This window comes from Lipomyces oligophaga, assembly GCF_038497815.1.
Source record: "Lipomyces oligophaga strain CBS 7107 unplaced genomic scaffold V1516scaffold_6, whole genome shotgun sequence".
Classification (NCBI taxonomy): domain Eukaryota; kingdom Fungi; phylum Ascomycota; class Lipomycetes; order Lipomycetales; family Lipomycetaceae; genus Lipomyces; species [Lipomyces] oligophaga.
Window position 1 is genome coordinate 772,580 of NW_027117790.1, and position 12,704 is coordinate 785,283.

Below are 12,704 nucleotides of genomic sequence, written 5' to 3' on the forward strand. Positions count from 1 at the left end.
CGTCCCTGGCGCACCTTGGGACTGTTAACTTTTCCAAGGGGATGGTTCTAGTCTACGAAATATATTCAGGTATATTTGTATTAGATCGAACAGATCTCAAAAAAATTTCACTTCGATTAACTCGGATTTCAGGTAGAATTTAGGGGAATGGCGGTCAGAAAACGCAAGGACTCAAAAAAGAACTCAGTAGACACTAGTTCGCCAGTGGTCGCTAAAGCAGTCGATGTCACCGCTGTGACAGACGAACCAGCGGCCGACAAGTCTGATCTGCTAGACGCTACCGATCAAATTGATCAGAAACATCACCGGAAATCTAATAAGAAATGGTTTCGGAAGACCCTACCCCTGTCGCAAAAATTCGTGTTTTTCATAGGCGCGCTGCTTGGAATTGTGTCTGCATGGTACTTCGCTGCAAACCAGGAACTAGTCTCCTTGGACTCACTGCCCGATGTCAATCTCGACTCGTTTGCTGATTTCATGGAGGATTTCAAAGGTCGCCTCCCTATTAGTATTCTCAAAGATGCTACAGATATTTCCAAGAATGAGCAAAGCCATCTTGACTCCACAAACGCATTTGCTGTCGGAAGTGCCTTGTTTGCTGAAGGTTATAGAGCGAAATTCCCCGTCATCATGATCCCGGGAGTAATATCCACCGGACTCGAGTCCTGGTCTGTCATGGACACCGAAGAGTGTTCCTGTCAGACGTACTTTCGAAAACGATTATGGGTATCCGGATTTCCTTGTATTTATATTAGTTGCGTGCTGACACATTTTGTCTGTAGGGCAGCTGGAATATGATTCGCGCTATGTTGTTGGATAAAGAGTGTTGGCTGGTATGTTTTATATTATTCGGAACTAATTTTCCTCTTTTAACAGAATAGAAACACATCACTTTGGACACCGAAACCGGTCTAGATCCTCCGGGATATAAGATAAGGGCCGCCGAAGGTCTCGAAGCTGGTATGTAGACCAAATCAAAATCGCACAAGCACAGTACACGCTCCTAGATCTAACAATGTCTTAGCTGATTATTTTATCACTGGTTATTGGATCTGGAATAAAATTCTGGAAAATCTTGCTGCATTGTCCTATGACCCCAACATGATGTATTCTGCTGCTTATGACTGGCGACTGTCCTTCTTTGATCTCGAACGGCGCGACGGATACTTTTCCAAGCTCAAACTTTTAATTGAATTAAACAAAAAGAAATATGGCCATAAAACTGTTCTCACTAGTCACAGCATGGGTTCTCAGGTAATGTTTTTTTTTGTGAAATGGGTCGAGGCAGAAGGTCCGCTATATGGAAATGGTGGTAAGAACTGGGTCAACGATTACGTGGAAGCCTTTGTAGATATTTCAGGCTCTAGTTTGGGTACACCAAAGGCCATAGTAGCACTACTTAGTGGTGAGATGCGAGATACGGTTCAGCTCAATGCTCTTGCGGTTTATGGCCTGGAGAAGTTTTTCTCTAGGGCCGAACGGGCGTATTTTCTGCGAACTCTTCCTGGTATTGCTAGTATGTTGCCAAAGGGAGCGGAAGCGGTTTGGGGAGATTTGAGTAAGGCTCCAGATGATACTGCAAGCATTAATACAACTTACGGAAAGTTCATTCAGTTCAAACAAACTATATCTGCTTTGTCGTCAAAGAACTTGTCTGTAGGCGACAGTATTGAGTTTCTGTACAGCCAAGCGCCGGACTGGTTCAAGGCTCGAGTGGAGGAGAATTACAGCTATGGGATTGCTCGCACAAAACAGGAACTGTTGGCGAGTGAGACTGATTACAGAAAATGGACGAATCCCCTGGAAGCACCATTGCCCTACGCTCCAGATATGAAAATATTTTGTCTATATGGTATTGGCAAGGAGACCGAGCGTGCGTACGTGTACCAGGAGGAGAAAAATAAGGACTACGCCAAACTGAACGTCACTATTGCACCAGGTTTTGAGAACTCGGTAATTATGGGCGAAGGAGATGGCACGGTTTCATTATTGACCCACACAATGTGCCATGAATGGAAAAAGAAAAATAGCATATTCAATCCTGCTGGTATTAACGTGACAATTGTGGAAATGCTGCATGAGCCAGAGCGGTTTGATGTTCGAGGCGGCGCTAAAACCGCAGATCATGTGGATATCTTGGGCAGATCTGAGCTGAACGAAATGATTCTGAAGATTGCAGCAGGCAGAACGGAGAGCATCAAAGACCGATATATTAGTAATCTGCATCAGTATGTCGACGATATGCATTTGAGCGGATAAAGATTGATTAGATTGATATTGGTAGAATACATGATAAAGCTTATATACAAGAATTGAGTCAGAATGAAGTTTATGGTGACCATTTGACTGGACTTTCAGTAATATCCACGCTCTGGGCTTTCGATAGCTCAATAAAGGTTTGGAGAATCTGTTCGGGGGATTGATCTCTGACATCGGCCTTGCGAAATTTGTGGTCAACTAGATTTTTAGTTGTGTACAATTAATCAAAATTATTTCGTTTGTAATTCCACCCATTCGTGACCAATTACACGATAAAAAAAAACCTACCTGTCTTGATATACAGCATCGCAGCGCCCTCTGCTTTCTTTCTCTGTCGCGGGTTCGGCTTGTCGTTGACCTTGATGGTGAGGTCGATGTTGTGAAATTTGATGGTCGGTAAGTACTCATGCCAAAATTGTCTAAAAATCTGTCAATTGCCACATGCTCTTACTGTCCGCTATGTTCACTCATCGCACTCACTTTAATCCGGTCTGCGTAGGATGATCGGCCTGCTCTCCAAAAACCAGCTTTACCTTCTGGATCGTGGGCTCGACCTTCACCGCAGCAGGACCAGTCGATAATTTGACCATCTGGGCCATCTGGTGCTTGATACGACTTTGTTTCGGAAACACCCCCATTTTGGTTTTAGCTCCTTCTTCTAGACGTCCTTTCTGAAAATATCTTTCAAACTTCCAGAGGAAGTCTTAGGATGGCCTAGTCAAGTCATGTGATATTACACACGTGATGATCTGTTCCAGAACCTGCGACCGTGCCGGCGCGTACAGTGGGGGAAGGAGAGTGTCAGGTTGCCACCAGCAAAGCCCATCGTCAATTATCAATCGTCGTCACCATTCTACAGGTGCTTGAAAAGAGCAATTTCCACCTCGACTTCTAACTTTTTTTGATACTGTTCTGCAATCGCTCCAAACACGAGTTTGGATTGTTTATTTTCTTTCTTGGAACAGTTTCTGCTTATCTCTCATTATACATAGAAAATGGCCCGATTGGGTCGCAAGTATTCAAGGGTACGTAGGCTATTTGTGTCTGGCTGACTGACCTCGGTCATATCTACTTCTCTGCGAAATCATCGCTAACTTCCTGTTTCCAGCTCCCGCGCAATCCTGCCGGTCCTGCTACTCTCTCTCGTACTTCTACTTCTGCATCCATCGTTTCTGTGGGATCGTCTTCTTCCGCGCCCAGACCGTCCTCCTCCGATTCTCCTCACCTCGAAGATCCTGCTGGTGCCATGCCATCCGGTCATGTTCCCATGTCTCCTCCACCTTCATTCCGCTCAACAGCTTCATATATTCCCATCCAGCCTGATGACCCTCTAGCTCGTTCTTTCGACGTACCCGACGACGATGAAAATGACATGACGGACTCGGAAGACTATTACTACACGAGGCGACCTGCAGCTCCCGCTGTTGCCGCCAGCAGTCGGCATTCAGCCTCAGTTGCTGATGGTAGTGACCAGCATCTTTTATCACATGCTGTTTCTGCTAAGATTGTCACCGAACCAGTAGAGTCACTGCCTGTAGTGAATAGTTCTGCTCCCTCTACTTCCGAACAAGGCGCTGCTTCTTCATCGGCCTCATCGGCCTCATCTACCACATCTGTTTCTGAATCGTTAGTTGCAGGTTCCAATGCTCCTGTTACTTCTTCGGCTTCTTCGGCTTCTTCAGTCCCTCATGCTATGCTCGGTAGTGGCAACGATGGAGTTTTTGCGAACATTGTTGCTAAGACTGACGACGGCGAAGCTAAAGCTACTGAGGAGCGGCCGCCTTCATATGAAGAAGCTGCTGCTGACGCTACACCTCCATACTGGGAAACCACCATCATCGCGCCTGGTATGGCATCGGACGAGGTGTTTATTGATGGATTGCCTGTGGGTAGTTTGTTTAATTTCATCTGGAATATGTTGATATCGATGTCTTTCCAGCTTGTAGGTTTCTTGCTCACATATCTACTCCACACTACGCATGCTGCAAAGAACGGTTCTCGTGCTGGACTGGGCATTACACTGTTTCAGTACGGTCTGTATATGCGAGACGGATCGTCTGATAGTGGAAACACAGGGAGTGGAGTTACTGCAGATGCCGATACAGTTGCCGCAGCAGCTTCCGTGGATCCGAATTCTTACAACTTTGAGACAACTACAAACAGCACGAGTCCAGACTATCAAGATCCTACTGCAAGCGAGCCTTCTATATTATCTTCAATTCTCATTGCTATTGGTATGTGGCTATTCATTTCGTCTGCCATTTCATTCTACCGTGTTCGGAAAATGGAACAAGTAATTTTGCGTGGTCCCGAGTCGACCAGTCCTGATCCGACAGCGGTACCTCCAACTGGGGAAGAGGCTGTTTAGTTTTTCATAGGTTCTTTCCATATCTTTTGGAATCTTTGGCTACGACCAATTGGGCGGTTAGAGATTAGTATAATATTGGTGTTTTGCGGTTGCTTTCATTTCATTTCATTTCATTTTTCCTTGATCTTGGGTCTTTTTTCATTTATTTGATCTTGCAATTCTGTCGCGTGTTCTGTTTTGGTTTTATTTCAACTCATTTTTGCTTTTGTTTAGTCTGATTTTAGTTTTGATTTCGTTTGTTGTATAGCAAGATGTGAAGCTGAATTTTGTTGTTGACTCATCAGTTTTCTCTGCTGAACCGCTTTAGATCAGTGGGAGGGTGAGTGGGTTTTAGACATTTTATTGCGTGACGGTGGGGGAGGATCTTAAATAGGTGATTTCTATCATGGAATAAATTGTATTTATATTAAAATTTCAGTAACAACGTGGGAAAACGTGCGAAATCAAATTACAGATATATCTATATTTGGATTTGGGATAGTATACAATTGAGCATCACAGTAGAAACAAGGTAAGCAGAAGTAGAAAATTAAATCAAGGAAGATAAGAGCCATTTGATGATTGGACGATAGCTGTACTTCGTTTAGCATCAATGAATAATTCCTCGGCTTCTTGGACGTCGTTGGTGGATATTTCAACACGAGAAGCAGCGCGGGCGAGGATGCCTGCAGGAGCCAATAGTTGAAGGGCATAACGTAGAGAAGTGGAGACGCCTTGGTTTGCTAGTTCATCCAGTGCCTCCTCAGCAACGGCCAGACTTTCTGTGGAAGCGCGTTTGGCGACGATCTGGCGAATTTCGTCGCGGTTGTAGGGAAGAGTGCGGACAATGAGCAGACGATCAACGAGATCTGGAGGAACACCGTGTGGAGCAACAATGTCTTCTGTACCGCGGATAGTGGCCATGCCCCTGTTCGAGGCAAGAACGACAATTGGGGACAAAGATGACTCGAGCGCGCGGTTGAGGTAGGTGAAACACTCGATATCGAGCATATGAACCTCATCGATGAATAATACGCCGGGGATCAGCTCTGCTACCCCCTGGTCGATATATTTGTTGACAACCTTGTTGATTTCTTGTCGCAACTTATCTGTGATTTCCGTCTTCTTGGGCTTCATTAGTTGCCCCATCATCGACATGATGTCTTGGCCTCCTTGCGGTCGCGCGTTCGCAATGTCGAGGTCATGCAGTGTCACATCCTGAACAACTTCCTTTTTCTTGTGCACGTCGCCTTTTGGTAGCGGAACATATTCCTCTGCTTCAAGATCAAACTCGGTTGCATACGCATCGGAACGGCCGACCCGCTAGATTTGTCAATAAGAAACAGAAATATTGAACCACGATTATACACACCTTCACGGCCCCTGTGTTAGCTTCAATATAGATAATGTCACCGACAGTGACGCGTTCTTTTTGTATGCTTTCGTAAATACTAGGGTCCAATCGCAATTGCTTGGTTCCTTTAAATGATTTCAATCCTACTACGACGTGGCTGATTGTCTTGCCGTACCCCCCTAGTGGGTTTTCAGCTTCCTCGGGGGTCAGTTCAGTGACCTCGCCTTCATAAACCTCCTTTGTTTCCTTGACACGGAGTCCGATTGCACGTCTAAAATTCTCCATAAGTGCCTCCGTCTTATTGACTTCTGTTGAGAAGATCTCGGATCCAGTGATGGGGCAAAATGGTACTTTCGGACCTAGTTCCTGCGAGATTGCAAGTGCAAGCGCTGTTTTACCAGTTCCGGGCCCGCCAGCGAGCAAGATCGCTCGACCAGACATCTTCTTTGCCTTGATCATATCAACAATAATTCCACATGCTTCTCGAGCGTTCGTTTGTCCGATGAATCCACCACTCCCGGCATCAGTCCGTGTCGCAAGACCGCGTTCGTCAAGTCCAAGTCCTTTGATGTGTGTGTGGGTAGCTGTCCGAGTATCGCGGCCGCCAATTCCAGGCTTCACTTCATTGATCTTAACCATGATAGTGCACAATATTCTAATTTGGTCTCTTGGATTAAGTCAATTAAATTATGGAATTGAATTGTTCGATCGACAGCAAATTCAGACAGAAAAATTGAACACATCAAAAAATTGACGAGGTTTTGTGAAGAGATTTCCCACTGGGAGTAAAGTTGTTCCGCCCAGCGGCGAAAGTTCGTTTCATTTGTTTGGAAGTTTGCTTGTCAGCTGGAGTGCTCAAGAGATTTAAAATCGAGACAATGGCTGCGAAATCACAATGGGATAGTAGATTACATGGTAAGTAGGGACAGCATACAATGCTCGCCATTACCTAACGTGGCAGAACTGCACATCGCTCAGGAACCTCCGCCAGGTTTGAGGGCACAGATTGAGCAAGAGATTCTTGAAGATCTCGCACGACATCCGCCAACTACGGTTCATCCCCTGGTTCCATCATACAAGCAGTCATCATTTTCGCCGTTAATGGTAGATGCGATGAACAAGCTTGAGAATGGAGAGTCGCTGCAAGGAATTGATATCGACAGATATGTGAGTATTGATTTTGACGCCTCAGACCCTCTCGAGCAGCAAGAAGTGGTCCGAAAGGCATATGTTGCACTGGCATACACACAGATTCGGAAGGAAAATCTGGATTTGTTAATGCTTTTTGGCAAAAATCAGTGGCTTCGTGCGAATGATGAGATTGAATGTGATTTACGGGATCTGGAAAAGGACGTGGTGGAGCAGCAAAATGAGGCGGCTCTACTGGCGAGAAGCGAACAGGGATTATAACAATTGCTTGTATAATATAAGTGTAATGAATTAAGATATCTGTACAATATGCTACAAAAGATTTTTAAAAACAAATTCTACCTTTTACCCAAAACATGAATAGTGATCCGTAACTTTTGACCAACAAGGACTTAGACATTCGAGATATGAGCTGGCACGTATGACTGATGTCGGCAGGTATGACTGTATAAAATTATTCGTCGTCATCGTCATCTTCATCATCGTCGTCATCGTCGTCATCGTCGTCATCTACCTCATTATCATCCCCACTCTCCTCCTCTTCTTCACCATCAGCACTATCATTACTTTCGTCCAGCGCCTCCGATGCGTCCTCTTCATCAGTCTCAACTTCCTCATTATCGCTGTCTTCATTTTCCTCCTCAAATTCTTCATCTTCATCGCCACCACTATCGCTTTGCTCGCCAATAATATAGCCTGAATCATCAATGACAACCTCCTTTTCGCCATCGCCTTCAACGTATTCAACATCCGAGTCGACGTCATCATCGTCGTCCAGTTTTAACGCTGCAGTCTCCTTCCGCAATTCCAGCTGGGAGTTTAACATGTCTAACCGTCCCTGCAAAGCCAACAGCCGATTCAGTGAACCAGCATGGCGCGCAAGAGTCGCATGCAAAGCCGACAGAGTACTAACCAAATTCGGTTGCGTCACCAAAAATCCGCCGTGAACAACCATAATCCAGCGTATCCAAACTGCCAGTTGAGACGCTCGGGTAGGAGTCTTTGCTATCCGCTCAGCCAATCTTTCAAGAAGAACACTGGGCAAGGTTGGGTCCAGGCGATATATAGTTGTGCGAATCACCTCTTGATCTGTGATCGACAGACACGATTCGAGCAAAGACGAATCGTTTGTCCGCAGAGCTTGCGTTAGAACAGTCGATAGCGACCCAACCGTAGGCTGGACAGGCTTTAAATTATCCTGAGCAGTTTTCGAGCCCGATTTGTGCGAGCCGTTCGCCTGATCGGACAGCAAGCTCGGCGCCTGCGTTGACGATGGCTTTCCAGCGGACTCTAGTGCATGAATCCGGTCAGCTATGTTCAGTTCATCGGCATCGGCATCCTCATCTTCTTCCTCGGAAGACAGATCAGCATCGATCATATCGACATCTTTAGAAACAGATCCGGTTGATAATTTGGCGCCTGTTTCCTTATACACTGCAGGCTGTTGACAATTAGTACCGCGAAACAAGACGGATATTGGAGATCAAAGCAATTCACAAACACACCTTAACCGAATTCGTCTTGGTCTTGACAACGACAGCTTTTCGTTTCATTGTCGGTTATATTTGTTCAGTTCTAGTCGAACGATGTGTATTTTTGGTTGGGACCAGGAAAAAAATTGCTGTGATCGAATAGGTAGCAAACACCATGCACACCACGACTAGCAAGCCGTGAAAAAACAGACGGCAGAATTAACTAGCACGTAGAATACCTGATTTAGGATCTATTTTGCTACTGAAAAACTGGTATGGTTGGCTAACCGAGATTTTGTGTGCAGTGTCTGAAAATACCTAATGTAAGACCGATAAACTGAAAAAATTGGGTACTCAATTGGGAGTTCGAGTAAGAAATAAGGCGTCTGTATGAGGTTGTATCTAGCATACTTACGTAATCAAAGTTATTCAACGAAATTTGTTTCCTACGATTTGCTGGATTACTGGTTAGGTGAAGATAGAAAATAGCTAGCGAGTGCTGTATTAGTCGTTTGGTGAAGTGCATCCGATGCGATGAAGCACGCTAGTCTTGATTTTGTTAAAGTACAATGATATCGAAGTTCAGCCGAACAGTGTTCGAGCAGCATGAAACACTTGTGAAATATTCTACAGTACAATCTGAGCGGAATGAGCTGCTTCTTCCTCTGTCTATGCTAGATGTGCCAGCAATTTTTGACTTCAATCCAAAGCTGAACACAGGAGTCATATCGCTTTAAGACCCGGGGATTGCGGTTAACGGCACAAAGAAGCATATGTCCCGTAACAGGAAATCCAGCAACTTAGTTAGATATTAGTACGCGAATGTGATTGCTGAAGCAGCGGTTCCATTATCTAAGAAAATTCCTGCAGCGTTCGCTTAGCCCGTTGTGTCGATCATATTTTCGACGCGTCTCGGCAAAGTATCAACGCGCGCGACGCGACTTCCCAACTGAATTATGTTGTACGGCTACGATTCCCGGTGTATTTCATCTGCTCTAGATGACCATCGTTTGAAATTCGCTTGATACGGCTTGCTATGTCCTTCTACTGTGCTGTGTTATGCCGTGCTATGCCGTAGCATTAGTGCAATTTCAGTCAAATGTCCGTTCCGAATCAAACGGAGTTCAAAGGGGCACTCTGACAGACCCAATATTGCCCATTTGAACCGTTTCGGAAACTCCAAAACACTCGCCGCATTCCAGGGCGCAACTCAGGAACAGCCGACAGAATTTTGATTCGATATCGATTTCCTGGGGTTTCGTTTGTTTTAGTTTGTTTTGAGTCGTTAGCCAGTGACAATTGTTCTGGTTCAACTTCATTTGTTTTATTTCCTTGCATTCACGTTGTCCTAAAATATCCAGTTCGCGCTCTCGCTTGCTCCTCAGATGTTAATTGCAAGTTGAATGACAATCCTGCCAATTGAACTACATGTCTGCAATCTCTCGACCACGCACCCGCAAAAGCCGGTTGCCAAAACTGCTGTCGTCGCCGTTTTCAATATTTTCTGTGTGTCTGTTCTCGTCCAAATCTAGTCAATCATTCGCTCGGACGGCGACTCCCAGATCGAAAGGCCATTCGAACCAGACTACTACTTCGACCAATGCTCGGCTGTCTTCTCTGGGTTCAGCCAGATACACACTCGAAGACCTCTCGAGAAGAACGGATCAGAACCAGCTGGAGCAACCAGCTCCACTGAAGAGATCGTCCGCAGAGATCGTAACAACTGCCTCCTCTCATCCTCCTCTTCGGCTATCCATAGCAGCTGAGCCGGCCGCCGCCCCTGAATCACTGACTGCCGAAGAGAAATCTGCATTCGGCATCGCGCCAGAAACGCCAACTATTGTCATTGATTCCTCTCACATCCTCGTTTCGAGCCAACCGCCGCTCGTCTCTGACCGTGGCCCCAATTCCCTGATGACAGTTTCTCCTGCATGTCCTGATCTAGACCCCACACACGATAAATCAGTTCAGTACGCTGAGACCGACGCGGCAGACTTTGCAATGTGGAACGATCGCTCGAGTAAACGGTCTTCGATCATCTCGAACGCAAAGCGTATGTCCATCTATGAAGACGCCTGTGAGTATCTTCCGACTGAACCTTTCTCAGCGGACTCTTCGAATATACACACTAGTCGACCCGTTTCAGCAGACCAGACTCGCACAGCAATCGTAGTTTCGCGAACTAGTATTCTATTGGATGTCACGAATTCTCGCCGTTCTTCTCGACTGGTTAGCAAGCAGTTCAGCATGGAAGTGCCCACCGAGACTATTGTGAGTTATAGTTCCATAGATTAGGCTTCTAGCAGAAATTATACTAATAGATCGAGTCACAAATTGACGACATCATCTGGGGATTATTACACAGGGTCGACGGCTCTTTTGCTTTTCCTCCCTCTATATCCACGATCAAGTCTGCTCTTTGCAGAGTTTATCCCGACAGCACTCTATATTTCCATCGCGAAGGCGACACATCCGAGAGCAGTGCAGATCTAGTCGGCACTCTCACACAGCGACTCCGACTGCAACAAGAAAAGTTTCTAGATTGCATGTATTCGCGCCATGTGCAAGAAGTCGGCGGTGATATGGACTGCAACACGGTCTGCTTTACTTACCATCTCTACTCAGACTTTATATCGATGGAAAATATCCGCATCGCAAGCCAACAACTCGATGTACAAGATCAGAAAAAATATGATCCGACATATATTCCTGACCGCCGATATCTTCAATATGCAGCTCTCTGGAGAAGAATTGCAGAAGATATAGATCTTGAAGGTCCTCACACCGCAGCTGAATGGTGGTCTGTTGCCGAGCTCAGATTTAAAGTTTATAAAGCTCGAATGAGAAATAGTCGCATCGAAGAGATCGATGAGTTTTTTCAGCGTATCGTCGAGCAAGATTGATTTCATATGGTTTGAACTCAATTTTGTAGCAGCTTGCTTTATGAATTAAAATATATTGGAGTTACTGGCTAATAGTAAAACTGTATTGTACGTCAATTCATCCAGAATTATAAATTCAACACTATATTAACCCGATACACAGATATCAGCGCAAACCAAACGCAAACCGATAGGCAATCAAAAATGAAACTCAAAAGAGCGAAGAACCGAACGCACGCTACCCCGATACAACCACAAAACTAGTGAAAGTTTGAACAAAATAAAAAATATAAGAATATAAGACATTTCAAACTTAAACTGCCATTTCACGCTGTAATTTCCGTAGCTCATCCTCTTCGTCATCTTCCGACTCAGCGTCAATCTTCGTGGGAGTCACAGGTAATCTGGACGAAGGCACAGTGCCTGCATTGAGCATTTTGGCGTCGAGCTCTTCTTGCTGGAGTGCTTCGAGCTCGTCTTCGAGTTCGTCTTCGTCGAAAGTCTCTCCTAGAGGCTGCGAAATGGCCTGGCCGATCTCGTCACTTAGTGCGACCTGTTCACGGATCTCATCCATGGTAGCATCAACCTTGTCAATGTCCATGTTACCATGGATATTTTTCATAGCACTGGCTCCGGCCTGCATAACCTTCATAGTTTCAAAGTTGAGGTTGGCAGACTCAATCGCACTCGATTGCGCTTCTAGAGTAGCGATCTGAGCCTGATATTTTTCCAATTCCTGCTCATACCTTCGTTTCTTCATCAGCGCAGCCTTCGCAGCTAGCATTATGCGTTAGTCATACAAACACAAATAGATTAGGCACTCGAATTACATGACTTACCCGACTTATTCTTAGTGATGTTCTTACGAGCAATAGCTTCCTGTTCTGAGATCCTCTGTTCAATATACTGCTCCTTCTTTGCTAGCGTATCGAGATGCTGGCGTAGTGCGATAATGGCTTTTTTCGGGCCATCTCGCTGTGGAGCAGCTGAACCTCCTCCAAACATCGATGAAAGCCACGTAGACATATTTAATCAAATTTTCTGGATCGCTTTGTTGATGATGATGATGATGATGTGCCAGTTTCTGAAGATCGAATACCGCCAATACACGATTCTACGCCAAGCAAAAAATGAAAACAGCCAAATCTAAACTCAAATTTCTGAAAGGAGCAGTATTTCAACGTCAAATAAATGAAAAAGATGCGATTTTCCAACTGCAAATAGACAACTAAATTCTTTGT

At 45.2% G+C, this 12,704-nt stretch overlaps 8 protein-coding genes across 8 annotated transcripts; 4 read left to right on the plus strand and 4 right to left on the minus strand.

The window, feature by feature from the left end:
• Nucleotides 1–79: 79 nt before the first annotated feature.
• Nucleotides 80–2,476, plus strand: V1516DRAFT_678765 (Lecithin:cholesterol acyltransferase-domain-containing protein). Its single transcript, XM_066922802.1, has 4 exons — nucleotides 80–726; nucleotides 783–833; nucleotides 882–960; nucleotides 1,025–2,476. The coding sequence occupies exons 1-4, from the start codon at nucleotides 148–150 to the stop codon at nucleotides 2,257–2,259; spliced, it is 1,944 nt and encodes a 647-aa protein (XP_066776280.1). The 5' UTR covers nucleotides 80–147; the 3' UTR covers nucleotides 2,260–2,476.
• V1516DRAFT_678768 (uncharacterized protein) lies at nucleotides 2,122–3,022 on the minus strand. Its single transcript, XM_066922803.1, has 3 exons — nucleotides 2,740–3,022; nucleotides 2,548–2,678; nucleotides 2,122–2,457 (listed from the first exon to the last, which is right to left on the minus strand). The coding sequence occupies exons 1-3, from the start codon at nucleotides 2,895–2,897 to the stop codon at nucleotides 2,330–2,332; spliced, it is 417 nt and encodes a 138-aa protein (XP_066776281.1). The 5' UTR covers nucleotides 2,898–3,022; the 3' UTR covers nucleotides 2,122–2,329.
• A 4-nt stretch (nucleotides 3,023–3,026) lies between these two features.
• On the plus strand, nucleotides 3,027–4,627 carry V1516DRAFT_654037 (uncharacterized protein; the record flags this gene model as incomplete). Its single annotated transcript, XM_066920298.1, has 3 exons — nucleotides 3,027–3,284; nucleotides 3,368–3,725; nucleotides 3,780–4,627. The coding sequence occupies exons 1-3, from the start codon at nucleotides 3,255–3,257 to the stop codon at nucleotides 4,625–4,627; spliced, it is 1,236 nt and encodes a 411-aa protein (XP_066776282.1). The 5' UTR covers nucleotides 3,027–3,254.
• A 373-nt stretch (nucleotides 4,628–5,000) lies between these two features.
• On the minus strand, nucleotides 5,001–6,713 carry V1516DRAFT_640662 (TIP49 C-terminus-domain-containing protein). Its single transcript, XM_066920098.1, has 2 exons — nucleotides 5,979–6,713; nucleotides 5,001–5,929 (listed from the first exon to the last, which is right to left on the minus strand). Exons 1-2 carry the CDS (start codon nucleotides 6,597–6,599, stop codon nucleotides 5,162–5,164), a joined length of 1,389 nt encoding a protein of 462 aa, XP_066776283.1. The 5' UTR covers nucleotides 6,600–6,713; the 3' UTR covers nucleotides 5,001–5,161.
• A 17-nt stretch (nucleotides 6,714–6,730) lies between these two features.
• Nucleotides 6,731–7,459, plus strand: V1516DRAFT_678772 (Pre-mRNA-splicing factor SPF27). Its single transcript, XM_066922804.1, has 2 exons — nucleotides 6,731–6,875; nucleotides 6,922–7,459. The coding sequence occupies exons 1-2, from the start codon at nucleotides 6,839–6,841 to the stop codon at nucleotides 7,368–7,370; spliced, it is 486 nt and encodes a 161-aa protein (XP_066776284.1). The 5' UTR covers nucleotides 6,731–6,838; the 3' UTR covers nucleotides 7,371–7,459.
• Nucleotides 7,378–8,933, minus strand: V1516DRAFT_678773 (Dip2/Utp12 family-domain-containing protein). The gene has a single exon (XM_066922805.1). It carries the CDS (start codon nucleotides 8,485–8,487, stop codon nucleotides 7,564–7,566), a length of 924 nt encoding a protein of 307 aa, XP_066776285.1. The 5' UTR covers nucleotides 8,488–8,933; the 3' UTR covers nucleotides 7,378–7,563.
• Nucleotides 8,934–10,741: 1,808 nt separating this feature from the next.
• Nucleotides 10,742–11,484, plus strand: V1516DRAFT_608512 (uncharacterized protein; the record flags this gene model as incomplete). The annotated part of the gene is made up of 2 exons (XM_066919284.1): nucleotides 10,742–10,852; nucleotides 10,909–11,484. Coding segments are annotated over 2 exons (687 nt in total), but the record flags the coding sequence as incomplete, so codon positions are not given.
• Nucleotides 11,485–11,517: 33 nt separating this feature from the next.
• On the minus strand, nucleotides 11,518–12,703 carry V1516DRAFT_692375 (Snf7-domain-containing protein). The gene is made up of 2 exons (XM_066923874.1): nucleotides 12,303–12,703; nucleotides 11,518–12,240 (listed from the first exon to the last, which is right to left on the minus strand). The coding sequence occupies exons 1-2, from the start codon at nucleotides 12,487–12,489 to the stop codon at nucleotides 11,777–11,779; spliced, it is 651 nt and encodes a 216-aa protein (XP_066776287.1). The 5' UTR covers nucleotides 12,490–12,703; the 3' UTR covers nucleotides 11,518–11,776.
• Nucleotide 12,704: the final 1 nt, after the last annotated feature.